Here is a 27,991-nt window from a genome sequence, read left to right as displayed (position 1 = left end):
TTGAGCTGTGCTGACTGGGATATGCTGCAGCTTCCCTACCGTAAGGGACGGTCTGAGAATAATGAGAGGTAAACTCTGCAGGGTCATTAGTATGAAGTTGCACACAGTGAGAGGCTAAGAAAAGATGACCAGCCACAAAAATGTTTGCGTAAGACTTTGTTTCTTTTTGCTTATAAACCTACAGAATGATTATTTTATCACAAGAGAAGAGAATGTGAAATCCCTTTATTATCAGACTCCAGGCTCTCAGGTCATAGTCCTGCATGCTCCTAGTCTGTGTTTACATGTTGTATTAATAATGGCAAAATTGATTCAAAAAAGCATGTGCTAACATCTCCGTGGTTTGTTGCCCAGGCACTCATGCACGCAAGCACGCGCGCACACACACACACACACACACACACACACTCATACAGTAGCTATGTAACGTAACCACAAGTCGCTGATGATTATGGTTCTCTCTCAGGTGCAAACTGCCCCGTGTTGCAGAGGTGTGGGGTCTCCATGAGGGTGTCAGGAACACTGGCGATGTCGCCCCACACTCACTGGTACAGGTCATCCTCCCCCTCGTCTCTGTACAGGTCCCCTGGGTCCCTGCCCCCCTGTCCTGACCCTTGACCTCCGCTAGACTGTGACCTTGAAGGGAATCTGCAACAGGTCATATGTAAAGATATTTGTGTTTTCCAGAAAAAAGAATAAGCTAGAAAAATACCTATAAAGGAAGAAATGGATACTGCTTTCACTACATTCTGACATACCTACTAACACAAGCCAATGCCATGTATGGTAAAGGAGAGTCACCAGCCGGAAAAGGAACATTTCTCTGAGGAAAATACTCTGTGTGTGTGTGTGTGTGTGTGTGTGTGTGTGTGTGTGTGTGTGTGTGTGTGTGTGTGTGTGTGTGTGTGTGTGTGTGTGTGTGTGTGTGTGTGTGTGTGTGTGTGTTTACCTGAAGTTACCGAATCCCCGACTCTGCTGCAGCGTCTGGGCAAACATCTCATACTTGCGGATATCATTGTCACTGACAGAACGACGAGCAAAACGCATGGCCTCTTCAAAGTGGTCTTTGCGGATCTCAGGTACCGGGTCGTAATCTTCATCCTAAACGGGAAACAGTGAACGGAGAGAGAGAAACCGAGCACAATAAGTGTGTGAGAGTGAGAAAGAAGTGTGTGTGTGGTTGTGAGTCTCAGAGCACAGTGTGTGTGGTTGAGAGTCTCAGAGCACAGTGTGTGTGGTTGAGAGTCTCGGAACACTGTGTGTGTGTGTGGTTGAGAGTCTCGGAACACTGTGTGTGTGTGTGGTTGAGAGTCTCGGAACACTGTGTGTGTGTGTGGTTGTGAGTCTCAGAGCACAGTGTGTGTGGTTGTGAGTCTCAGAGCACAGTGTGTGTGGTTGTGAGTCTCAGAGCACAGTGTGTGTGGTTGTGAGTCTCAGAACACTGTGTGTGTGTGTGTGGGTGTGAGTCTCAGAGCACAGTGTGTGTGTGGTTGTGAGTCTCAGAGCACAGTGTGTGTGTGTGTGGTTGTGAGTCTCAGAGCACAGTGTGTGTGTGTGTGGTTGTGAGTCTCAGAGCACTGTGTGTGTGTGTGTGGTTGTGAGTCTCAGAGCACAGTGCGTGTGGTTGTGAGTCACAGAGCAGTGTGTGTGTGGTTGTGAGTCACAGAGCAGTGTGTGTGTGGTTGTGAGTCTCAGAGCACAGTGTGTGTGGTTGTGAGTCTCAGAACACTGTGTGTGTGTGTGTGTGTGTGTGTGTGTGTGTGTGTGTGGTTGTGAGTCTCAGAGCACAGTGTGTGTGGTTGAGAGTCTCGGAACACTGTGTGTGTGTGTGTGTGTGTGTGTGGTTGTGAGTCTCAGAACACTGTGTGTGTGTGGTTGTGAGTCTCAGAGCATAAGAACATAAGAACATAAGAACTATACAAACGAGAGGAGGCCATTCGGCCCATCAAGCTCGCTTGGGGAGAACTAAACTAACAGCTCAGAGTCGTTAAAATCTTATCTAGCTCTGATTTAAAGGAACCCAAGGATTCAGCTTGCACTACATTATCAGGAAGGCTATTCCATACTCTGACTACACGCTGCGTAAAGAAGTGCTTCCTTAAATCCAGCTTGAAATGTTCTCCCACTAATTTCCACCTATGGCCACGAGTTCGTGTATTTAAACTAATGCTGAAGTAACTATTTGGTTGAACAGCATCCAAACCTGTTAGAATCTTATATACCTGGATCATGTCCCCCCTCAATCTCCTTTGCTTGTGACTGAACAGATTTAGCTCAAGTAACCGTTCCTCGTATGACATTCCTCTAAGACCAGGAATCATTTTTGTGGCCCTACGCTGCACCTTTTCTAAGGCCACAATGTCCTTTTTAAGATATGGTGACCAAACCTGCACACAATATTCTAGGTGAGGTCTCACCAAGGAATTGTATAATCTTAGCATTACCTCCCTTGACTTAAACTCCACACACCTGGAGATATACCCCAACATCCTATTGGCCTATTGGCACAGTGTGTGTGTGTGGTTGTGAGTCTCAGAGCACAGTGTGTGTGGTTATGAGTCACGGAGCAGTGTGTGTGCGTATTCCTTTACCCATTCAGTCATTAATTTGATTTACTTGACCACACGATTGATTAATTCACTTGTTTCAGTCCCCTCAGGACTTGTTTAATTATTCCTACATTCATGCATTACTTGCACTCATAGTCAGTCTGGCTGGCATACTAATTCCAGGTGTTTCATATGGCAGGTGGGTTGGGCCTCACCATGGCAGTGTCCGCCTTCGCCTGCCGCTGCCTCTCCAAGCGCATCTCGGCCTCGATGGCTTCCCGGATGGCCAGTTTACACGCACGCTGGCAGATCTCTGTCAGGTCAGCCCCAGAGAAGCCCTCTGTGATCTGGGCCAGGTACGCCAGGTCCACGTCCTGGACAGCATGTTACAGAGGGACACGCATGTGTGGTGTTCTCAGTCAGCCAGCACACCGTCACCTCATGAAGGTCACCCCTCATACAGGCGGTCCGCTCTGACTGAAGAGCATTTTTATGAAATGTGGTCAATCTCATTTGTAGTTGTGTCCCCAGAGCAGGTACCAGCTGCTCCGGCATGCCGGCGGCCACGTACTCGGGCAACAGGCGACTTGCGCAGGTTGGCAGACAGGATGGCACTACGGGATGGCAGGTCAGGCAGCGGGATGTAGATCAGCTGGTCCAGGCGGCCCGGGCGCAAGATGGCTGGATCGATGATGTCTGGGCTGAAGGGCCAGAAAGGGGCATGTTCACACACACACACACATTTGTATTCATGTCCTTGTGGGGACCATACATTCATTTCTATGGGAAAAACTTGCCAACAATGACGGCCTTAACCTCTACCCAGCCCTAACATTAATCATAAGTAACAAAACCAAATACGAGACTTTAGACATTTCTAGATTTTTTTGATTATAGCTACAGTTTTTTTATAAAACTGAATTTTGGTCCCCACAATGTAATACATACATGACCACACACACACACGCACATATATAGGTGTGTATAAACCTGTGTGGACTCCTCACCGGTTGGTAGCGCCAATTATGAAGACATTCTTTTTGTTGGTCATGCCATCCATTTCTGTCAGGATCTGGTTGATCACTCGATCAGCTGCCCCCCCTGCATCCCCGGCACCCCCCCCGCGCGCCTTGGCGATGGAGTCCAGCTCATCAAAGAAAAGTATGCAGGGGGCAGCCTGCCGCGCCTGGAAACGAGAAGGCGGTGATCATGGAGTGACGGAAGGAGCACAAAAAGCAGGCCCTCAATTCCACAAGTCCATGAGCGCCATAACTGACAGGACTTCACACATCGTGTATTTCAAAAATGTGTTGAGTGGGATAAGAAAAGGGGGCGGCATGGGGTTCGAGCCTCCGCCTGGGTCATATGTGTGTGGAGTTTGCATGTTCTCCCCATGTCGTCCTGGGGTTTCCTCCGGGTACTCCGGTTTCCCCCCACAGTCCAAAAACATGCTGAGGCTGATTGGAGTTACTAAATTGCCCGTAGGTGTGCATGTGTGAGTGACTGGTGTGTGAGTGTGCCCTGTGATGGGCTGGCCCCCTATCCTGGGTTGTTCCCTGCCTCGTGCCCATTGCTTCCGGGATAGGCTCCGGACCCCCCGCGACCCAGTAGGATAAGCGGTTTGGAAAATGGATGGATGGATGGATAAGACAAGGTCCTTCCTGGGTGGGTTTAGGTCACTGCCATCCAAACACCTAATAGCCTCACACCATCTCCAGCCACATGGCCATACCTCTTGCCGTTTGCATAGCACTACCCCAACAGACCATCACATCAGTCCCTGCCTTGTTTCCTATCCACGATGCCCTATCCCTATTCACTGTCACACATCAAGCCTCACCTTGTCGAAAACGTCCCTGACGTTGGCCTCTGACTCTCCGAACCACATGGTCAGCAGTTCCGGCCCCTTAATGGACACAAAGTTGGCCTGGCACTCATTGGCGATGGCCTTGGCCAGCAGAGTTTTGCCGCAGCCAGGGGGCCCGTAAAAGAGCACTCCACGGGAAGGGGTCATACCGAATTTCAAGAACTTGTCCGGGTACTCTACTGGGTACTATGCAGGATGAGAGAAAGCAATGCAAAAGCAGAGGCAATTTGTGAGTTGCTGGTCAATGCCTAGACAATGAACATATCTGAGGGACCCCCAACTGCAAATATTTTGATTTACTAAGAATATGATTAAAACACTGTGCAGTTGGTAAACTGCTCAGGTATGGTAGAATATCTTTGGCATGAATTAGAATCCTATATTGGGATAAGATCAGGTCTGCTACATTGAGTTGAGAGCTATACTTATTGCGTGGATACCCTACCAAGTGGTTAGAACTCTCAGAAGGAGGTTACCTGCACCAGTTCCTGCAGCTCCCGCTTCACCTCCTCCAGACCACCTATGTCCTCCCAGTTCACTTGTGGGACCTCCACTACTGTCTCCCTCAGGGCAGAAGGGTTGCTCTGGCCCAGAGCCCACTGCGACAGACCCACAAGCACGAGTTCAGGTGGATGGAGTGACATGGAGGAACACAGACAGATGGAGATGGATACAACTCCCAGACAGACACGTAATAATCAAGAAACATAGACATACGAGGATGGGAAACAGGGTCTGTTCGAGTCCCTTACATCCATTACTTCGTTCTTGGGGGAGTATGAGTCATTCCCAGCTATGGTTGAAGACTATTATTCAATATACATTTGCAGGAATGGCAAGGCAGACTGACCCGGAAGTCGTCCATGGTGACAGCAAGGGAGTTGAGGAGGTCGGCATCAATAGTGTCATCCTCCAGGTCAATAAGAATCATCTTTTTTCGGATGGCCTGCAGAGCTGCCTCTGAGCAGAGTGCCGCCAGGTCTGCACCCACATGCCCGTGGGTCTCCATGGAGATCTGACGTGGGACATAAGGTTTCTTACACTGCCACACGGTCGTTTCTCCCCATTAGCGTGGTGACTCCGCCTCTCTCTGAAGGGCCACATTGCATGTGCTCTCCTATTGTTTACCCTCTACTAGGGGTGTAAATTGTGGACCCCAAGGTGATTTTATGTGAATATGATTACTTAGGGAATGATTCAATGCATCAGAAATCTTTCATTTCTACCACAATTTGATTTATCAGTTATTTGATTATTTTGATAACCTAAATTGAATCCTCTTTAAATTTTATTCTATGGAAAATGAAAGATCTATCAGCTGGCCAGATTAAATAATGAATTATAAACGTCATGAGCTGTTACCTTCAGACCTCTTATAAGTGCTGAATGAGCTGATGAAATCCTTCATTCTTCACTACAGAAAATTATTGATAGTCCAGTACAATTATCACTACTTTTTTTTTTTTTTAATTGTGTCTTCAGCTGTCATCATTGCTACTGTGGCCAGCAAAAAGAATGACTTACAAATGAGATGCATTTCTCAAAAGCATAAAGATTTTCTTAACCATTAAGAGCACTTTATGCTACAAAACAGGGGTGAGTTTCCCGAAAGTACTGTATGGTAACGATAATCAAGTAGCACTTCCTTTAAGAATGTTAATGTGCCTCCCACCCAATCATACATTTTGGAAATCTGCATGCTGGCGCTGATACTTTGTGCATTTATCTTCAGCACGAGAGCACACAGCCTAGGAGTATAGGTGTATCTTTAAGGATTCCCCCCCAAAATCAATTTTGACATTACAGATCGATGCAGTTGAATCTCCACCTTGATAATTGATTCATCACAATGTATCTATGCATCTTTACACCCCTACTGACTTCCCAATGACAAAGAGCTCCATACTAAGCATTAAACCCATGATATATCACATTTCTCTGTATTACAGAAAGACCCTGACCACCTGTATACCAGCCTCCCTGCAGTGCCATCTCTTACAGCTGGTCATTATTTTATTTCTTAACATCTAGAATCTCTTCTTTCATTTTCCTCTGCTTTCCCCCCATCTTTCCTGTTCTTTTATGCATTTCATCTGTCCCTTTTACTCTTTCATCTGTCTCTCTTTCCCTCCTATCCTCTCTCACCCTCTCTAAGTCCACATCGTCGGCCAGCTTCATGTTCTTGGTGTGGATCTGAAGAATCTCCAGCCGTCCAGTGGAGTCGGGAATTCCAATATCAATTTCACGGTCAAACCGCCCTTGGGGGGGGGGGGAGCAGAAAAGTGGACAAGATCAGTCAGTGGCTGCTGTCTCTCTTTGTGATGTCATCACTGTCCCTCTGTTCATTGGTGACTCCTGTCTATCACTGAGTCAAGCCCAGTTCTTACTGATTGCTTCCACTCATATTTCCTGTAGTTCTCTTCATTGGTGTCTAGTATATTTCTGTGGCCTGCTTTTGTCTCTGGGTCATCAGTGACGCTTCTGTCCTTCTGGTCATTAGTGACGCCACTGGTCATAACCCCTCTTCCTCTGCCTGTCACCAGCTCGAGCCCCCAGACTGTTCCTCACCGAATCGTCGCAGAGCAGGATCCACACTGTTGGGCCGGTTAGTAGCTGCCATGACAACTACGTGAGCACGTTGCTTCAAGCCATCCATCAGGGTGAGGAGCTGTGACACTATTCGCCGTTCAACCTCACCATGTGTCTGCAAGAACACACCCTCAGTCATTACCAACCTTAACACTGTAGAGCTCACAGCAAGACCACACCCTCAGTCATTACTGACCTTAACACTGTAGAGCTCACAGCAAGACCACACCCTCAGTCATTACTGACCTTAACACTGTAGAGCTCACAGCAAGACCACACCCTCAGTCATTACTGACCTTGACACTGTAGAGCTCACAGCAAGACCACACCCTCAGTCATTACTGACCTTGACACTGTAGCATTCACAAGAAGACCACAACCCCTTGTATTAACAACCTTAGCATTACAGAGCTTATGGCCTAACCACACCTGCAAAACTCTTTCATATAACTCTGTGAAGCTGTTGAATGATGTGACCTTACATTGCACATCACAAAAGACAGAATGCTGAAATGAAAGGTGCAGCAGAACACAGTGACACTCTACCTTCTCCCTTTTGGGTGCGATGGCATCCAATTCATCTATGAAGATGATTGCAGGTGCATTCTTCTCTGCCTCCTCAAACGCTTTCCGTAGGTTGCTCTCAGACTCACCAGCCAGCTTGCTCATGATCTCAGGCCCTTGGGGCAGCGGGTCACAGGACTTAGGGCTGAACAATATTTCCATCAGTAAAGCAGACCACAGCAGAACAGAGCATGCAGGATGTATAACAGCAGGTGTACAGCAATGGGGTCTGAACCAGAGGTACAACGACAGAAGGATGTTACGGTGCACCAGATTGATCTGACTTCAACTGATTGATGCAACATGCAGTAGAAACAATCCTTGAGTGACTTGAGATGATGATACTGTGCACAACACACAGAAAGGAAAACTTCCACAAGTTTAGTTAGCAGAGCTACCTGAGCAAGGCTAAGGTGACTGACTCACCGTTGATGAGGAAGAAGAAGGCGCCTGTCTCATTGGCAACTGCGCGGGCCACAAGGGTCTTCCCTGTTCCTGGGGGCCCATATAGTAATATCCCACGTGGAGGCTACAGGGAAGGATGTGACAATAGCATGTTAGGTCTTGGGGATCAAGACAAGAACAGCGGAGTACCAAGCAATACAGTCACTGCCTTGTTTACATCTATTCACAAGTGTGAATTTTAAAGCTATCCGCTCTCTGCTTACATGTTGCCACAGGGATAACTGCAAAAGAGCAGTTTCTAGCATTCGATGCCACTGGCTGACAGGTTGCCTGCCTCACCTTCACACCAATGGCCTTGAAGAGGGTGGGGTGTCGTAATGGAAGCTCCACCATCTCCTTGATTTGGGCCAGTTGCTTTCGGCACCCACCGATGTCATCATAGCCGATGTCATTGAGGCTTTCCTCCTCATCCTTGACCAAGGCAATCAACAGCTTCATTGTTAGACCATGATGTCATTAATCAGGAAAAAGCTGTTAAGTTAAGCCCTCATCTTGAGTATACGTAGCTGATAGAGTTGAGCCGGATACTCGGCTGAAACGAGTATCCGGTACGGATAAAGCACTTCTGACGAGTACGAGTATCATACGAGTAATACGAGTCAATATCTGTGCTGGGATTGAATAAAAATTCTCATTGGGTAGCTGACTGTGTCTGTGTTCTGTGATGGACCAGTCACAGCGCCCCTCCCCTACACACATACAGATTTATTGTGTTGCTGTTTCCCGCTCTGCTCACTCACACACAGAACACTGAGAAGAGAACAGCGCTCTCCCTCTCTCTCCCTCAGTCACTCAGGTTCGCGGGTTTTTTCCGTTAACGTTCAGGGTTTCTTCAGCTTCAGGTTTGTTTTTTACTTTGGTTTGTAGTACTTACTTATTAACCAGTAGAGTTTTGGTAAACGTGGGGTTTGTTCAGACGTGGTGCTTGGTAGAATGCGACTCGCATCTCTGCCTGTCAGAGATTTTTTTTTCTTTTTTAAACCGTCAGCTGGCTCTAACCAGTTTTTTTTTTTTTTTACTTCACGCACTGAGTGTCTGACACTTTCTTGCTGTATTTCATAAAAAAAAATTTAAAAAGGAAGTAGTGGTATAAAACTATATTACAAATTAATTAGCTACACACACACTCTCTCTCTCCCTCTCTCTGCCGGTCATCAGAGTTTTTTTTTTTTTTTTAAACCGTCTGCTGGCTCTAACCAGTTTTTTGACTTAACGCACTGAGTGACACTTTCTTGCTGTATTTTATTTAAAAAAATTAAGGTAGCTGTGATATAAATAATATTACAAATTAAGCTACACACACTCACACATACCTGGTGTGGAAATAAAAAAAAATTAAAAAGAACCAAAAAAAAAAGAAATCACACTGATCATAAAAAATTAAAAGTTAAAAAAAGAAAGTTATGTTGAGATGAAAACTCTTGTTCATTACATTTTACTTCATGATTGCAACCGCATGTGTTGTATTCATTGTTGCAAAACTTGTTCTGTATATAGTTTGTTTGTTATCGTGATCAAAACCACTGATCTGAAGCTCAATGCTGATGCTGTCATGTAAATAGTTTTCTAATCAGCAATAAATATAACAATTTCTGATCAACCCATATCAATTGCATGCTTAAAATAATATACCGGTGATTTCAAGACAACCCGACCCACTTCCAGGTTAAATCCCCTCCGCTTCCGGGTTAGGCCCCGCCCAGTCCGAGTACAGATACAGATAATTCATATGGTTAACAGATACAGATAATGCTGTACTCGCTCATCCCTAGTAGCTGATAGGAAAGTGAATTATTCACATGCTATCAGGAACTGTTGGCCAAAGGCAATCCAGTTGTAAATCAAGAAGATTTGCAGACCGGTATTACGTGATGCCACATTTTAGTCATATGACTTCTTTCTCCCACCTCTCTTTTGATTGGCTCGCCCTCGCAGTGAATGATGGTGTCTGGAGCAACAATGCAATGTGGCGCTGGGTCTGTCTCCACCACTTTGAATTCTACAGCACGCATGCCGCCCCGCACTAGGAAGATGTCCCCTGCGGGAAGAGCGGAGACATGTTGCCTCAAGGTAACTGTACAGTGTACTGGACAGTGTCACAGCAGGCTGCAAGGTGCACATGCTGTTTCACCAGTATGAAAGCATTAGAACAAAAACTATATGCTAGCTCCATAATGATGGGTACTATATACTGAAAATGTCCATACAGTCAGTAAAAAGATTCTAATTTCCTCCAATTAACTTACTCAATTAACTACCCTCCAGCAGGGAATATTAATGAAGGGGTTTACAAAAAATCCAAGAGTGTTAATAGCATTTGTAATTGACTGCTTTTTGGAGGATAGATCGATGAACTGCATGCCTTTGTGCACAGGTCGGTAAGCCTCCAGGAAGTAGGGCTTCAGGAAGACCTCGAACAGGTTGCCGGTCAAGCCCTCAATGGTGTCATCAATGGGCAGCACATGGATGCGTTTTCCATATTTCACATCTGGGCATGCCTGAATACTGTCGATGTACAAACACTGCAGTCAAGCGATCTCAAGTTACCTGCGCCACAGATTCTGAGTGTGGTCCAATCATGAAGTGAACTCCGCCCTGCACACTGCTAGCCACACACAATGCACTGCCCCTCTGATACCTGACAAACCTGCTCCTTGACCTCCTTTTCCCAAATACCTGATCACATCCCCGAGACGCACACGCAGGTTGTTGCGTGTCACGCGGTTCATCCGCACACGTTCATCAGCACAGGAGTCATCAGTCAGAACAATGCAGACAGTCTGCTTGCGCTTTCGGCCGCGAAGAACCACGGTGTCTCCCCGAAAAAGCTGCAGCTCCTCCATCTTCGCCTGAGAAAGTGAAGGAACCCACACCAACACAGCTGAGAGTTACAGGTGACACCAACATGCCTGAGAGATACAGGTGACACCAACACAGCTGAGAGTTACAGGTGACACCAACATGCCTGAGAGATACAGGTGACACCAACACAGCTGAGAGTTACAGGTGACACCAACATGCCTGAGAGATCCAGGCATGAGCAACACGCCTGACAGTTACAGGTAACACCAATGCCAAAGAGTGACAGGTGACACCAACATGCCTAAGAGTTACAGGTGACACCAACATGCCTGAGAGATACAGATAACGCAAGCCTACCTGCGAGATTCTAGGCAAGGAAATTTTGTTTACATAGCACAGTTTAGATGAAAGGCAATACAAAGTGCTTTACTACAGTATAGGGAAACATTAAAAATAGAAAACATTAAAATTACATTTAAAAGACAACAAACACAAAAATGAAAGTTGAAAACAAACAAGAAGTTAAAAAAAAAACTAAAACATGTAACATTGCAGTGACAGTGCATTACCCCAGGTCTTCAACATGCTGATTCCACATCCTGGAAGCCTAGACACTAAGTCCTACTTCAGTTGCTCTTGATTGTGGGAACATTGAGTAAACCTTTCCCAGATGGCCTCAGAGGTCTGGATGCCTCATAATGTTCAAGTAAATCAGAAATGTATGCAGGCCTGGGACCATTTGGTGCTTTGTAGATAAGTAATAATATCCTAAAATGAATCCTGTGGTGCACAGGAAGCCAGTGCAATGATTTAAGGACTGGTGTGATGTGCTCCACTCTCTTGGTGTTAATGAGGACTCTGGCTGCAGCTTTCTAATTGATTTTGAGCCACGACTATAAAGACACCATCACAATAGTAGCCTGCTGAAATTAAGTGCATGACCATTTATCTTGTTTGGACAGAAATACTTTAATTCTTGGTATGTTTACGGTGATTTTGTAATAGTCTTTATGTGGCTGTTAAAATTTATGTCTGAGTCCAGAACTACAGCAATATTTCTAGCTTCATTTGAGGCTTTAGCTTCATAGATTCAAGGTGAGCACCATCTTTTAGCCTTTATTTTATGGGGGCCAAAAACAACTATTTCAGTTTTTTCTGTGTTCAGTTGTAGAAAATTCTGACACATCCAAACATTGATTAGTTCCATGCACCTATTCAACAAATTTAAGGAACTGCAGTATAGTGGGGACATTGTAATGTAGAGTTGAGTGTCATCTGCATAATTATGGTAAGAGATGTTAAAATGCTCCATAATCTGGGCAAGGAGCTACATGTAGATGTTGAATAGAAGAGACCCAAGAATGGACCCATGAGGAACTCCCCATGTGATTTTTCTTTGCTCAGATTCATAATTACCTATAGACTAAGTAATCCCTATCTTTTAAATATGACTGAAAGCATTTTATAATGGTCCCAGAAAGATCCACCCACTTGTCCAGTTTGTCTAGCGCAGTGGTCCCACACTTTTTCAGCTTGTGAGCTACTTATAAATGACCAAGTCAAAATGATCTACCTACTATAAAAATGCAAAACATATATTTATTTATAGATATACTAAGTATTCTTTATTATTATACTTTATTATTATTATTATTATTATTATTATTATTATTATTATTATTATTATTATTATTATTATTATTGTACTTCAGCTCCCTCATTCATTTTCATACCCTCTCAAGTTTAATAGAAATAAATTGGAGGTGACTCGGTTGCTTGCTGGAGTTATATCATCCATGCTCTATTTGTTATGCCATGCGATCTACCCACTCTGCCTTTGCGATGGACGTGCTGGGCACCCCTGATATAGCGGTATCTTATGGTCAGTCATGTGAAATGTAGACCCAATGATATCAATAATAGAACTAAGTTGCTAAAAATCATTGTCAATGACCTTTCCTAAAAAGGTAAGTTTGATATGGGCCTACAGTTATTCATTACTGAGGCCCCTCAGATTCAGGCAACCAGCCAATCAGCATGCCCGAAAGATACAGGTGACACCAACAAACCTGAGAGATACAGATAACACCAACATGCCCGAAAAATACAGGTGACACCAACAAACCTGAGAGATACAGGTAACACCAAACAAACCCGGGAGATACAGATAACACTAACATGCTAGAAAGATACAAATAACATCAAACAAACCTGAGAGATACAAATAACATCAAACAAACCTGAGAGATACAGGTAACACCAAACAAACCTGAGAAATACAGATAACACCAAACAAACCTGAGAGATACAGGTAACACCAACATGCCCGAAAGATACAGGTGACACCAACAAACCTGAGAGATACAGATAACACCAAACAACCCTGAGAGATATAGGTAACACCAACAAACCTGAGAGATACAGGTAACACCAAACAAACCTGAGAGATACCAGTAACACCAGACAAACCTGAGAGAAAGGGGTCACACAATTTGTAAAACATGCAAACACTGACCTGGGACAGGCATACTATGCTGTTGTCCTCATTTAGAGCCTCATCCACAATAAGACGGTTTGGCCTCTGCTTCTGCTTGAGGATAGCTGTGGAGTAGTCCTCCGCCTTGGGGCTGGGAAGTGAGTGGGGGTGAGCCTGTTAGACCCCACAACCATCAGAGAGCTCAGAATATCTGAAAACATCACACCAGCGTCATGCCAATAAGGCAGCTTTACAACAACGAAGGAGGAGAGACCCAGCTGACCCGCATTACACTGATACTACATGGGAAATGTGTGTCTGCATGCAGGAGTGTCAGTCTCTGTTATGTCTGCTCTTAACCAATATGCCTGCATTCAAATTTTAAAAGTAACAAGTAGGACTGTGTCTTGTTGCTTTTATTAGGAAATTGGGTAAGATTTCTTGCAAAATCAGTAGGATCCAAGTGAGTTTCTGCTGTTTGTGAATGTGTTTGCGCTCCCTGTCCAAAGGCCATGTGTTACAGAACACAAAGCCGCCCTTTACGGAACCTGCTGTGTGCCACAGTCTGTGAACGTGTCCGGCACCGACAGCAAGTCACTACAGCACAAACCCATGGTCTCTTCTTCTTCCATCCATCCATACTTACATGCAGCATTTCATGCATATAAGCACACGCGCACACACACACACACACACACAGACACCATGCCTGTCCTACTTCAGCTCTTGTTACTCCATGTGATGCTGAGAGTCTGAAATTAGCCCGGCACACAGCCCTGTTTACCCCCAAGATAGATCAAGCACTAGCAGCTCCATTACCCTCTACAACACAAATCTCTCTCTCCAACATTCTCTATCTCTCTCTCTAACTTGTCTTTTTTATAGCAACAGCTTTAAAACATTTTTATAATCATAGATTTACGAAACCCTTGAAATTCAGGAAACGTCGTCGACAAAAACAGGACCCCAGATTCTATTTTTCCTGAGATGCACAGGCGTCACCATTCAAGCCTGTGCAAACGAGCGCACAGGGACACACACTGAGAAGTTCGCACAGAGTAAGCACTCACTCCGCTCTCCCTGTGGCTGGCATTTTAGGGCAAATCCCCGTGGAACAGACCGGGCGCCCGCTGTGGGTCCTGGGTACTGAGGACTGTGTGTTGGAGCCTGGGTTGAGGCTCTCAGAGCTGAGTGAAAATGGCAGGTCTTAAGGTGGCTGTGTGCCTGCTGCCAATCATGCACTCACAGGAATGCGCCCCCTCCCCTCCCCGCCCACTCGGCTGTTTGCCCTTCCCAGCCCTGGAGAACATCCCAGCACATATAGTATGTCACCAGACACCCCCCTTCGTGTGCGAATGCACATGCCATCTCACTCTCACTCTCCATATCCCTTGGCTTGGTGCTTTTGAATAGGGACACATTTTGTTGGTGGGGTGGGGGGGTGCTGCAGAAATGACTGAGTGCCACATTCCAGCAATAATCTGGTCCCCAGCCGTCCCAGAATCATCTGCATTCTGCTCTGGGTTCTCGAACTTCACGCACACTCACTAAGGCGTAACTACTGTGGACGTAATATAATACTGCAAAAACGGAGACATAGCAACTTCCTTTGCGTGATCCTCAGATTCAGGTGAACAAACCACACACAGAGGTGATACACAGTCCAGCAGCACGTCCCATATTTACTGTTTCTGTTGTGATTATAGTCAATACATGATGTCAATATATGTTCACTTTAGTGAATGTTTTAATTACACTATATGGGCAAAAGTATTGGGACTCACCTCTGAACCATTGAATTCACTCAGACCCATTGCTAAAGGCATTTAAATTCAAGCATTTAGCCATGCAGTCAGGTATACAAATATCTGTGAAAGAATGGGTTGTTCTGAAGAGCGCAGTGAATTCAAGGGTGGTGCTGTCATAGGACGCCACCTTTGCAGTAAGTCAGTTGTGAAATATCTTCCCTGCTAGATACTCCATGGTCAACCGTAAATGATACTATTGCAAAGTGGAAGCATTTAAGAACAACAGAACCTCTTGTGTCCGACAGCGTGAAGTAACAGGCCAGGTCGCCGGGTGCTGGGGTGCTTGGAGCGTAAAAGCTGCTGATGCTCTCTTGACTCGGTAACTACGGAGTTCTGAACTTCCTCTGGCATTATCTCCAGCACCGAAACTGTGCACCAGGAGCTTCATGGAATGGCCTTCCATGGCTGAGCAGCTGCATGCAAGCCTCACATGCAAGCGCAATGCCAAGCGTCGGATGGAGTGGTGTAAAGCATGTTACCACGGGAGCAGTGGAAGTGCTCTATGGAGTGACGAATCACACTTCTCAGTCTCAGACATTCAAGTCAATTCAAATAAATTCTATTCTATTCTATTATTGTCATTTTCTTGAGACAGCGTGCAGTGTGGCTGGGGTCCCGCCTGATGCAGGTCACTTTCCTGAGACAGTGTGCAGTGTGGCTGGGGTCCCGCCTGATGCAGGTCACTTTCCTGAGACAGCGTGTAGTGTGGCTGGGCTCCCGTCTGATGCAGGTCACTTTCCTGAGAGCGTGCAGTGTGGCTGGGGTCCCGTCTGATGCAGGTCACTTTCCTGAGACAGCGTGCAGTGTGGCTGGGGTCCCGTCTGATGCAGGTCACTTTCCTGAGACAGCGTGCAGTGTGGCTGGGGTCCCGTCTGATGCAGGTCACTTTCCTGAGACAGCGTGCAGTGTGGCTGGGGTCCCGTCTGATGCAGGTCACTTTCCTGAGACAGCGTGCAGTGTGGCTGGGGTCCCGTCTGATGCAGGTCACTTTCCTGAGACAGCGTGCAGTGTGGCTGGGGTCCCGCCCGATACAGTTCACTTTCCTGAGACAGCGTGCAGTGTGACTGGGGTCCCGTCTGATGCAGGTCACTTTCCTGAGACAGCGTGCAGTGTGGCTGGGGTCCCGCCTGATACAGTTCACTTTCCTGAGACAGCGTGCAGTGTGGCTGGGGTCCCGCCTGATGCAGGTCACTTTTCTGAGACAGCGTGCAGTGTGGCTGGGGTCCCGTCTGATGCAGGTCACTTTCCTGAGACAGCGTGCAGTGTTGCTGGGGTCCCGCCTGATACAGTTCACTTTCCTGAGACAGCGTGCAGTGTGGCTGGGGTCCCGCCTGATACAGTTCACTTTTCTGAGACAGGGTGCAGTGTGGCTGGGGTCCTGCCTGATGCAGGTCATTTTCCCGAGACAGCATGCAGTGTGGCTGGGGTCCCGCCTGATGCAGGTCACTTTCCTGAGACAGCGTGCAGTGTGGCTGGGGTCCCGCCTGATGCAGGTCACTTTCCTGAGACAGTGTGCAGTGTGGCTGGGGTCCCGCCTGATGCAGGTCACTTTCTTGACACAGCGTGCAGTGTGGCTGGGGTCCCGAGGTTGTTGTCCTGACACCATTGTGCCAGGAGTCTGACCTCCTCCCTGTAGGCCATCTCATCGTCCTCGCTGATCAGACCTATTATGGTGGCATCATCAGCAAACCTGAGGAAGGTGTTAGAGCTGTACTTAGCTACCAGTCATGGGTGTAGAGAGAGTAAAGCATGGATGAGTAGGTTTGGCGGATGCCAGGAGAATGTTACCTGCCTGACTGCATTGTGCCAACTGTAAAGTCTGGTGGAGGACAGATAATGGTGTGGGGTTAGATAAGGCCTCTTAGTTCCAGTGAAGGGAACTCTAAATGCTTCAGCATAGCAAGACATATTGGACAATTCTATGCTTCCAACTTTATGGGAACAGTTTGGAGAAGGAAGGCCCTTTATGTTCCAGCATGACTGTGCTCCAGCGCACGACGTAAGGTCCATAAAGACGTGGTTGGGTGAGTTTGCTGTGGAAGAACTGGAGGGGTGAATCCCTGAGAGACGTGTACTGCTTCTCCCTGACAGTGTGGTCTGATCTGTGCTCCTCCATGACAGATGCTGGTATATCTCCAAGGAATGACATTAAAAACACTGCAAACAGCCTGCTGTCCATCCTGACGACTGGGCTCCTCTATCCCATCTTCCAAGGAGACATTGGCTCTTGCGGGGGTTAAGGCATCCTCTTAAAAAGCTCTTCTTATAGCACCCGTCTACCTCCCATACCAAAACATGGGGGGGTAAGTGGTGTGAGACTCTCCATGTTTTCCCACGTTTTTATGGGAACACAGGTATTCGGATCTGCCTAAACCAGTAGTCTCTCAATCACACATGTACAAACACGACGACAGATGGCAGCTGAACCCTCAAAACATCTGCACTCTGACAGAAGCATCTTGACACTCAAATAATGTGATAAATTAAAATAAGTTACACATATATTTTTATTACATACCTTTTATTCAAAAAAGCATTTCCTTAAAAAAATGAAAACAAGCAATATAATTTCAAGTGTGACTGTAAAAAAAATGTAGATTAATACGACTGTACATTGTTTTGACAACAAAGGAATAAGCCAGTTAGAAAACATGTTGTGCCATTTCATAGCAAGGGGCAATATTCCACCTGCAAGAACACGTTTCTGTGGGAAGTTACAGTCAGATCTGTAACAGACAAAGACTCCTTTAAATAAAATTTACAGCTCAAAAAGAACATAAAAGACATAATCATGTCACATGTCTGTGACATCACAGAGACACTGCAGAAAGCAGCAGGCAGCCCAGCTAAATGATTCTAACCTGACATTTGACATTTAAAACTCTTAAGTCATCCAACATTACCTGGTCCTCGTTTGCATCAGAATATCTAAATCTGCACTGAGAAAACCACGTCCCACCTTGTATTTCACTCAATGGGGGCAGGAAATGCTTGTTATTGCTGCATATGTTGTTACGTAAATGACTATAGATGGGTCATGGGGCCACCTGACCTTGAGGGACATGGGAGGCTCCATGCCGATGACACGCTGGGCCAGAGTGTCGCTGATACCGTGAGATGCCTACAAACCAGGAGCTCCATGAGGCTTGTGGTGACGTTCACCTTTCAGGGATGACGTCCCCAACAAACACACAGCTCTGCCTTCCATTTCCTCTAAATCGGCATTTCTCCTTCCAGCGCTCAGCACACCCGAACCAAACACTCTGGCACTCATGCACACAGAACGTCCAACACAAGATGGCTGGGTGCCGAGTTGGAAAGTTGCTCTAAATGTATTCCATATAAACATATGTGGGGAAGACTCCAGTATAACCAATACTCTGCAATTTGTAAACTTGTGACATAAATACAAAAAAATTACATGGATAAAATCCAGAGATCTAGAGCGCCATCTGCTGGACTCCTGGGTTGGGGCACAAACCTGAAGCTACTGTATCCTCATGTTCTGGTAGCCTTGATGTAGGCCTGTCAATTTCACGCAGTCTGTTTTCAGCCAAACACTCTCTGTCTGGACTCTACCTGACAGTTACCTATGGAGGCAAGTGATGATGCTGATGATGACGGTCTCGCCCCCTGGTGGACAGGCTAGAAACTTCACTGCGCTTCAGACACAGGCAGTGGTGCAGTGGTGAGAGATGCCAACACTCATCTGAACAACAGGCTAACTACGAGTTTAAAAAGCACATCACACTGCTAAAAATGTCTGTGAAGAAGCAGAAGACCATATCTGCCCCCCCCACCCCCATGTCATCCTTCCCTACCAAAACAACAGGCTGCACAGACAGAAAGTCAGCATATAAAAACAGCATAAGTATAAAACTGGATGGACAGTTTTGTTCAATTCCATGAGTCAGCTATAATCCACAGGGTGTGCGGTTGGGGTTGGATTGTTCTGGAAGAGGGTGGAACATTCCTCAATCATGGGGGAGGTGCTTGCTGGTGTCAGCAGCTGGAACGAGAACTGGGGAGGGGGGGGGGTTGGTTTGCACTTCCCAGGAAGGAAGTAGCACTGACTGGGTATGAGGTTGTGGACTCACACCTCCCCAGGGCAGAAGCGTGACCATGTGCTACCGCCAGTTCCACGCCGGCTTGTGCTCCATGACTCGGGTCGAACGCGTGCCAGCGGGGCCCCCCAGCGGGGCCCCCCAGCGTCGCCATGTGCATGTGTGCGCATGCATGAATGTGTCTGCCTCCGCATGTGAGACGTGTGTGCACACGCCCCCGCGGGAGTGTGTCCCTGTACCGGCAAACTGGGCCGCCTCCAGGCGTGTGTGCGTCTCCACCTGTCAGGTCAGCAGAGGGCGCTCTCATCCTGGAAGTGGGTCCTCTGCAGCACCTTTATGTGTCGCTCGTATATCTTGAGGGCGGGGCCCAGTCTGATGGACAGTCCGGTCAGCACGTCGTTGCGCTGCATGAGGAGGAGGGACTTCCCATCGATTTCCTGTGGGTGTGAACGCAAAGAGGCTCACCCACCCCACCAGCAGACAGAGTGCAACGAAAAGTTTGAACTACACCTCCCACGACCAGCGAAAGACTCATGCAAACCCTGAGGGGAGGAGTCTCCCCACACATTAGTGGGACTCCCGTAGATGGGTGGCCAGGGTGTGGAGGAACCTAATGTTCGCCTCTGAATACCAGAATTCCCAGCATGCGACCCACAGATGGGACCTGCACAGGCCTCAAATGTCAGCCCATTAACAGGATGTCTCCGCCCCAACCCAAACGAACCCAGACGTCAGCTGTTACGATGTTATGCTGCGTAAACTCAAACACAAATGTCAATAACAACCACATGGGCGCGCTCTAATGCACATTGATGCAATGATTCAAAACAATACTTAGGCAGTTAAAAGAACCAAATCCAAAAAGTCATGATGCTACAATAAGCCCGAGCCGAACCTGGCCAACGCAGCATAAACCGGCCTAAATCTGAGAGCCAAGCGCACCAGCATCAGGCCCAGAGACCTATAGTCTCCATCTGCCTTGATCTGTTGGCCTGCTTTGGCGGGACAGCCCTGAATTCACAACATGGACGTGTGCTCCGTCTGGCCAACACCAGCCTGGACCAGACACTTTACACAGGGTCACGCAGGGAGGTGCCATCTGCCCCCTGGTGGAGAACCGGTTCAGGATTCAGAGAAGACCGTACAGGACAAAAGGGCACCGGATCTGCCTCGGGATCTGATTTCATGGGCTCCTTCAGTGTTACATCATCCAGTATTTATATCCAGATGTGACAAAAAAAGCACTTTTCCAGTGTCCCCAGTAACAGTCAATGCCAGGCACCAGGATTGACCAAAACCCACTTTGCAGTTTTTCCTGTTAACTCTTCCCCCTACTGGTGTATAAGCGACATCTCACGTGTGACAGAACATGCTGCATGTTCCCGCTGCCACCGCTCTGGTCCAGCAGGCGTACCTGCGTCCTGAAGGCTGCAGCTTGTTCCGGAAAACCAGCGGCAATGAAGTAGCTGGCCACGTCCGCCACAGTCCACTCCACCAAGTTCTGGGAGCTCTTTTCCATCTTCACTAAGCTGCAGAGATGGAACACACAGACATATTACAGCTTTTTTCTGAACGATTAAACACTAACAGTGGTCCTTGTAGTACGACCTCTGAAGACATTGAGCATTGAGCAGAGATGAAGTAAGAAGACGAGGAGTAGAAGGAAGTGGTGAAGTAGGACACGATAGAAAGAGAGGATGGGGAAGAGGAAGAAGGGGGGAGAAATCAGTGCGACTGGGCAATGGGTTCAACCAAATCCGAGCCACTACACTGTCGCAGGGATCACCCGGACATTTCGAAATGAGAATCAGTAAGTTACTGTAAGTACTGTAGCATTACTGGTAGAGTAACATGTACTGTACTTTCATAATGAGAAGATCCATCACTAAATCAATTCAAATGCTACAGAACTGCAGGAAAACCAGCATCTGGTAGAAAAGGCCTACTGTTCACCCCAGAGCAGGAGACTGACATTGTAAATGTGGTCATTGCAAATAACCGCATCAGAAGTTCAGGACCACATAATGATAGATAACACCATATTCCAAAATGTCAGAGTGAGTCTCTCTTCTCTGTCGTCAACTGAAAGGCAACAGAATTAGGATGAAGAAGCTGTACAGAATCAATCCCTTTGGAAAGAAACTCAAACCATGTAAAACAGCTGAGATATGAATATGTGCAGGTAAACTATGCTGTCCTGTTACTGGTGCTGAATCTGGAAGTGTATGGTGCTCAGCTCCATCTTTTTGTACTGTGCTACATTGTTTCACTGTCCTTCACCATCATGCAGTTGTAGTCCCATACAACACTGCACACACTATTACCTTTCAGGGCACCTTCTACAACAGACTCATTCGTAATGACAAGGGGCCAGAGCAGCCCATGTTATCTGGGACGATGTTTGTTTCCACCAGACTGCTGTGGTCTGCAGTTGGTTCACGGTTCCCCCACTTTTCATGGCACTCAGTCTCCCCCCGTAAAAAATAAAAATGTGGTATGTTCCGAATACACATCCGTACTTTACACAGTGGAATACCTGTGTGTGTTTACTGCATGTATGATAGCACTTTGTTGCAAACTGTGCAACAAGCCACAAGGGTTTGTCATTTATACCGTCAGTGTGTAGTGTGTTGGTGCTTTGTGTACAAATTTTAATGATGGTTTGCATACACTGTATTGATGAGAAAATGTTTAAAATAGTTTGAAGGGTTTTGCAAGAACTGAGATGAGTAATGTTAGCTGATTTGTTGTAAGGTTTTGTGGTGAGTGTGTAGAGTTTTGCAGAAATAGCCTATAGTTTCAAAAAAATAGTTTCAAAGATGGTGCCTAAGCAAAAAAAGAAGAAACTGACATGTTAAGCTGCAGGTTTGCCCTGGCAGGGGACGGCACTGGCTTGCCCTGGCAGGGGACGGCACTGGCTTGCCCTGGCAGGGGACGGCACTGGCTTGCCCTGGCAGGGGACGGCACTGGCTTGCCCTGGCAGGGGACGGCACTGGTTTGCCGATGATCTGCAGATCAGTAAACTCTCTGTATCCCCAAGGGCCAAACGAAGCCGACTGCGTATCTCAGAAGGCAGCTGGCATGAAGCTGAGGGTGCTGCTCTTCTCCGCAGGGCTTCCCTCCAATGGGAGATCACCGCTTTCATTTCCTAAGCTACCGTGCCCCGCACACCAATACCCCCACATTCTTACACGGCTCCATTGACGGTCCGCTCCTCCACGGCACCGGACTCTGGCGGGGAGGCTGTGGGGGTCAGCAGGCAGGACGCTACGCCGGTCTCCACCCTGCATCCAGAACCTCGGAGGGAAGAACAGAGATGGTGCCTGTAAGACTAGACATGTGCTGAAGATCATGCTGCCCCACTCGTCACTCGATGGCAGCGGCAGAAGAGCTGGACTCACAAGCCTGAGCTGAACGTGGCGGTGAGACACTCCCTCCATCAGCCAGCGCTGCCCCCTAGTGAACAGACAGGGAAAGGTCTCTGTAGCGCGGCACTGTCGGGTGGGATGGCGTCACGCATGCTCCGGAGAGGGGGGCGCAGGCTGCGGTTACCTGTGCATCTGAAGCCATTGGCACGGGGGTCACCACTCTCCCCTCTGTTCCCTCCTCTTCTCCTGGGGCCAGTGGGGACGCAGGCTGTGGCGACTGCCCACCTTGGGGTCCCCCTGTTGGTAGAAGAGAGGTTCCATCACCCTGCTGTCCCTTTGCCGTCACCCCGAGTTGCAGACAGACGTTTGGACGAAAACTGGAGGCTGTGCTACACACTAAGTCTGCTCCACTTCCCTGTAACGTACCATACTTCCAACACAACCTATGAATTGATCTTCTTCTCTGGATAAACCTTCAGGTAATGGACATTCCGTACATTAATAATAACAGTAATAATAATAATGCACTTTATTGATCCCTGTGGGGAAATTATCTCCTCTCCTTCCCCATCCTTGACACACAGACACATAGGTAAGGCAAGACAGGCAGTGAAGGGCAACCACCTGCAGCAGCACCCTTAGAGCTGGGGGTTAAGGGCCTCGTCAAGGGCCCACAGACATGTGACTATTGTGCCGAAGCTGGGCTCCAACCAGCAACCTTCCAGTCACAGGCATGCAGGCTTAAGCTGCCGAACCACACAATTACCTTAATGTCACTGCACACCTGCACTGTGTTCAAAAATACATACCAGTAAACCTATAACACGTTTTAATCACAGAACACTTTCTATGTGGAATTTTACAGTTGAGCTCCTCGCACGAATTCCATGAGGGTTGAGGTGCAGGTAACTCCCCGCTCAGCAGGCCGAGGGGGGGGGGGGGGGGGCAGCGACTGGACCGGCCCATCGCTTAGCATCATATCACCCATCGCGCACCGCGGCCAGACCCAGCTGCCCTTTATGCCTGCCGCAATAAGACGAGGTGTCTGACTTTCAGGGAGGGATGAGGATGTTTGGCAGAAAGTCACTGCCAGTGTGAGGAGAACAGTCTCAGACGACAGAGACACTGAGACCTGAGAGAGGGGCATGAGGCAGGGGAACGACAGCGCAAAGGCAACAATCCGGCAAGGGTGACAAATAACCCTCAAATAAGGGTCAGTGTGAAGTGTGAGCAGGCAGTTACATCAAATCTGATTCATCGGGAAGAATAGAAGCATGTTCTCCCAGGGCACCTCTGCCACTCCTGGTGCAAAGAACCCTGTAGGAAACAGCCATTTTGGTTAACCAGGAGGAAGAGGAGTTTAGGCTCTGCTGTGAAGTGGCGGTATGGTTCGGGAATGCCTCACATCTACTCCCCCTCAAGGCAAAGAGGGGGGGCAGACTAAGCCTGATGGGAGCGGAGCCTCTCAGGAGGATCGATGCCTCTATCCACAGGGCATGAGTGACCATCTGTGATAAACAGCGCAAACCACACAGTGGCAGTCACAAGTACCACGTCCACGCTCACCAGCGAATCAGTGCATGGGCACCAGCAAGAACCCCAAATGATGGCCCGGGGTTTGGAAGAAGGCCGAGGGGGTGTTTTCAGTACAGACCCGAGCACCCAAAGAATCTGCAGAGTGGGAGGCACATGGTGAGCTGACACTCCAATGACAAAGGTTCACGAGGGTCCGACAGTGTCCCTGAAGTGACTGGGGCTAAGGGCCCTGCTCTGGGGCCCAGTGGTGACCCCACACTGCTTCAGTCACACTGCATCAGGCACACTGCATCAGTCCTTCAGTTCAGTGAGATTCTTCAAAGTGGATGATGATGTTAATGTTGCTGCTTCTCTCCATGTAACAAAGCCCCACAGGACACAGACACACAGGACAGCGCCACCATGTGGCACACATACAACACGAGCCTGTGCCGGGACACGTCTCCCAGCATCATTGCGCAGACTCACTCTCTCATACACCCAGGGCCAGCCTGCCCTGTAGGCCATGTAGGCGATCGCCTAGGGCGCCATTTGATTGGAGGGTGCAAAAGAGCGAGTAAGACAATAAATACGTCTGGTGGAATTCCATGTGGACAGTGGTGGCTTAATGGTCAGGGAAGCGCACTTGTAATTAAAGACTGCAGGTTTGAATCCCCAACCAGCAAGGCACGGCTGAGGTACCCTGAGCGAGGTGCTGCCCCCACGCACTGCTCCCCGGGCGCTGAATTAGCTGCCCCCTGCTAACACAGTGTCACATATGGGTTAAATGCAGGGGATGCATTTCATTGTTGTGCACTGCATGTGAGGTGTGTCAACAATGATCACTAAATTCTAAATTTATAACGGTTATTTACACTAGTTATGTTACTTCTGTACTTTTATGTGAATCAGATGCAAGCTAGCTGGTCATCAGCCAGGTACCCTGTGCTACTGAAATGCTTTTCATTTTTAATATCAATATACTGATAAAATTTGTTTTTGTCAGTTTGCTATGGGGGGGTTCACCTGAATCTCACGTCTGAAGACCTTGCTCGCACACAGACACACACCTGTACCTGTGTCAGCTGGGGGCTCGGTGCGTGCTTCCTCAGGGCACAGGTCACTGGGGCAGATTTCCAGGCCATACTCCTCCTGCTTCGAGGCTGTGCTGCTGGGGGGAGGTGTGGAGCACAGAGGCGGTGGCCTCTCCACCTGCGTTGGGGCAGCGTCTGTGCAGGGCCTTGGGTTGTGGCCCGCGGTGTCGGGGTGCGGCGGCTGAGGCGACCCGAGAGCCTGGCCCGGAGCTGCCCCCCCATCCCCTTCGTCGGGTGACAGAGGACCACCGTCACCTCCCGCCTGGGCCTCCTCATGGTGCTCCTCCTTCTCTTCCTGTTTCTGCTGACTGCTGTTCAGCTCCATGGGCTCCTCCACCTTCAGCGCCACCTTAAGGCACAGCAGAAGAAAGATGTGTGAAAACACTGAAGAACTGACAGGCACATGCTAAAAGGCATTCCCTTCTTAGCACCAGAACATTTCACTGACTCAACTTAAAATGTGAATCATTTTAGACATAATGCTGCTTCAAAATAGTTTTCATCAATGAATCTTATATTTATCAACTATGCCATTCCAGAATTTCGAACGGATTTCGTAAATTCGGGTCGAGCACGGTTTGTCTGCTGTGTGCCAATAAAACATGAAGATGCCGATTCCGCCAGAGATGCACCGAAAGCAAACCGCCAGCGCGCAGTGAGATGCGCCGCTGGATGCGCAGCACGAAGGCTGTCAAACACGGAGGATCTAAGCGGCTTAGACAAAGCCAGAGCCGGCTGCGCCGTTTCCGCCACCGCTCTCGGTAGTGCCTGATGTCCGGTAATCCCTCCTCCAAGCGCGTCGCCCATCCGTGATCGCGTAACTTTAGCCGGACCGGGAGTAACGGCACACACGTTAACGGGCAGTCTGCCCCCCCGCAGCCTGTGCATGTGACCGGGGGGGCAGCATACGGTTCCCCACACCCCTGTACTCTGCATGTCCATTTCTACAGCATCTAATTACGAAACCGAAGAGTCGGGCGAAGCCCAATATAGCGCGATCACGCCACCAAGGGAGGGGGACTGAGTGCCCGTGTGGGGCGCAGGACGCACTGCCGGCGCGAAGTCACCTTTTGGGCTGCCTGCGTGTGCCGCTCCTGTAGCGCGCCCTTCAGCATCCGTGCGGGGGGCTTCGGCTTCGCCCCCACGCCGCGCATCGGCAGCGTGATGTTCCCGAAGCGGGTCCTGCGCAGTCGACCCTTCGCCACCTCCCTCTCCAGCACCGCTCTGACTTTGCTGCGGGTCAGCTTCTCCTGCGACAGGCGCTCCTGCGAACCCAGGAAGCCCAGGATCTCCTTCAAGCCCAGCGGCGGGTGGCCCCGGGTGATAGCACCCCGGTTCTTCTCAGCCAAGGACCGGACGGACGCCACCAGGCGGTCGCCCAAGTCGGGGCTGCCGGCATCCGGCGTAGCTCTCCTCCCGACACGCAGCTTGGGCTTCAGAGATGCCTGCTTTTTACGCCTCAGAAGGTGGCTGCTGTTTGTCAGCGTACAAGTTCTTCTTTCCTTGTCGGCACTGCCCCCCTGGCCTGACGAGCCCCCTTCCAAGCCGCGGCTTGCCCTGATCCTGCCGGGGGCGTCACTTCCATTGCTGCTGCCGGTGCATCTGTCCCGGCCGGCCGCGGTGGCGCTGCCCCCCGCCGGCGCTGTCTTCTTGTCTCGCAGTGCACCGGCAGTGCAGCGAGCCTGACTCCTGCAAACCGCTGCGCCGCAGCCTAAGCAGCCGTTTCCGCTAGCCGGCACCGCTGGCGTCCCCTCCTTCTGGCCGGGGATGGCCAGGATGTTGGGCTGGAGGTCACAGCACCGCTTCGGCTCGGGGGGTTCGGTGGGGCAGCCGGTCTCCTCGGCGCCCGCCGGACCGTGCGTGCCGCCAGCATGCTTGGTCTGCTCCCCGAGCGCTTCTGGTTTCTTTCGGCTTTTTCTGTGCACCTTGGCAGCGTTCCGGTACGAGATCGAACCTTTGTAGCTAACTTTCAGCACCGTCTGCTCCTGGATCAGTTTTTCCAGCTCCGAGCGGGTCCGGTCCGGGTCCGACCCGTACCGCCTCCGAACCATCCGGCATATCCTTTCCAGGTCCGGTCGGGCTTTTCTGGAGCGGAGGGAGTCGATAGTCTCCAGAATCCAGTCGCGATACTTGGGTTCGGACATGGTGCTGGGCGGGTTCGGTCAGGTCCCGCCGTCTCCGAAGTGACGCCGCCGCTCCGATCCGGTCCGAGCCCGGCTGGAAATGAGGCGGAAGACCCGCTGTACGCCTGCGTTGCCCACATCGTGCGCTTAAGGTGGACCGCGGAACGATAAGAAACTGCTGCCTAATAGGCCGTGCGGCGATCATTTAAGGTGGTATTTACGGAGTTATCCATGTGCGCACATTCTTACCCGCGCCATCCGCCAACTCATCCGCATAAAAAAAAGATTATTTCTACAAGTTAATCTGGTTAAAAAAACAAACAAACAAACAAAAAAAAAAACAGTGGCGTTACTACGACTGGCAACGCTGCTAATTCCTGCACATCTGTAATAACCACATAAGCCAGAAATGTAATCATCGCAACATCACCGGGTTAAATAACTTGTACAGCGGCAAAATAAAGTGCTAGATTAATGTTTGAAGATATAATTTCTGCAAATAAAAATGTATTGTCATGACACCTATATGTTTTGAAATATTACTGACGGCTGTTCTTTTATTTGTAACACAATCGCGCCCCAATGTTCCCCACCCATTGGAGGGCAAATCATTTAGGGTGCCGAAAGACGAGTTGCGCGACATTATAATCCCGAAAGGTATCAGACGACATTTAGAGGAAGCCCAATTTTATGACTAAACATAAGCA

General features: G+C 48.6%; 2 protein-coding genes across 4 annotated transcripts; both read right to left on the bottom strand.

The window, feature by feature from the left end:
* Window positions 1-208: 208 nt before the first annotated feature.
* On the bottom strand, window positions 209-14,541 carry zgc:136908 (Transitional endoplasmic reticulum ATPase). Of its 2 annotated transcripts, none has more exons than XM_049013059.1 (18): window positions 14,383-14,541; window positions 13,352-13,463; window positions 10,711-10,883; window positions 10,397-10,539; window positions 9,942-10,072; window positions 8,314-8,445; window positions 7,996-8,098; window positions 7,552-7,685; window positions 6,985-7,120; window positions 6,562-6,674; window positions 5,267-5,431; window positions 4,893-5,015; window positions 4,390-4,602; window positions 3,557-3,735; window positions 3,121-3,250; window positions 2,765-2,923; window positions 950-1,101; window positions 209-648 (listed from the first exon to the last, which is right to left on the bottom strand). In XM_049013059.1, the coding sequence occupies exons 1-18, from the start codon at window positions 14,403-14,405 to the stop codon at window positions 543-545; spliced, it is 2,427 nt and encodes an 808-aa protein (XP_048869016.1). In that variant the 5' UTR covers window positions 14,406-14,541; the 3' UTR covers window positions 209-542. The 2 variants fall into 2 exon arrangements, with proteins under 2 accessions (XP_048869016.1, XP_048869018.1); XM_049013061.1 differs by having other exon boundaries at window positions 13,352-13,486; window positions 14,383-14,514.
* Window positions 14,542-17,643: 3,102 nt separating this feature from the next.
* samd1b (sterile alpha motif domain containing 1b) lies at window positions 17,644-27,467 on the bottom strand. 2 transcript variants are annotated; one of them, XM_049013062.1, is made up of 7 exons: window positions 26,229-27,467; window positions 25,138-25,510; window positions 22,737-22,849; window positions 22,586-22,640; window positions 22,376-22,481; window positions 20,599-20,713; window positions 17,644-19,621 (listed from the first exon to the last, which is right to left on the bottom strand). In XM_049013062.1, exons 1-7 carry the CDS (start codon window positions 27,303-27,305, stop codon window positions 19,472-19,474), a joined length of 1,989 nt encoding a protein of 662 aa, XP_048869019.1. In that variant the 5' UTR covers window positions 27,306-27,467; the 3' UTR covers window positions 17,644-19,471. The 2 variants fall into 2 exon arrangements, with proteins under 2 accessions (XP_048869019.1, XP_048869020.1); XM_049013063.1 differs by having other exon boundaries at window positions 25,144-25,510; window positions 26,229-27,464.
* Window positions 27,468-27,991: the final 524 nt, after the last annotated feature.

Source organism: Brienomyrus brachyistius, chromosome 5, assembly GCF_023856365.1.
Source record: "Brienomyrus brachyistius isolate T26 chromosome 5, BBRACH_0.4, whole genome shotgun sequence".
NCBI classification, from domain to species: Eukaryota; Metazoa; Chordata; class Actinopteri; order Osteoglossiformes; family Mormyridae; genus Brienomyrus; species Brienomyrus brachyistius.
Note: the sequence above shows the minus strand (reverse complement) of the source record. Positions and strands in the feature narration are given on the sequence as shown.

What these genes read in the sequence shown, in the direction of transcription:
- samd1b (XM_049013062.1), bottom strand. Translation starts at nt 27,305, where the DNA reads ATGTCCGAACCCAAGTATCGCGACTGGATTCTGGAGACTATCGACTCC. An exon ending in ACACGCAGGCAGCCCAAAAG is followed by an intron (nt 25,511 to 26,228) that starts GTGACTTCGCGC and finishes CTGTGCCTTAAG; the next exon opens with GTGGCGCTGAAGGTGGAGGA. An exon ending in CAATGGCTTCAGATGCACAG is followed by an intron (nt 22,641 to 22,736) that starts GTAACCGCAGCC and finishes TCTGTTCACTAG; the next exon opens with GGGGCAGCGCTGGCTGATGG.
- zgc:136908 (XM_049013059.1), bottom strand. Translation starts at nt 14,405, where the DNA reads ATGCCAGCCACAGGGAGAGCGGA. An exon ending in GCATAGTATGCCTGTCCCAG is followed by an intron (nt 10,884 to 13,351) that starts GTCAGTGTTTGC and finishes TCACTTTCTCAG; the next exon opens with GCGAAGATGGAGGAGCTGCA. An exon ending in CGGGGATTCGGTAACTTCAG is followed by an intron (nt 649 to 949) that starts GTAAACACACAC and finishes GACCTGTTGCAG; the next exon opens with ATTCCCTTCAAGGTCACAGT.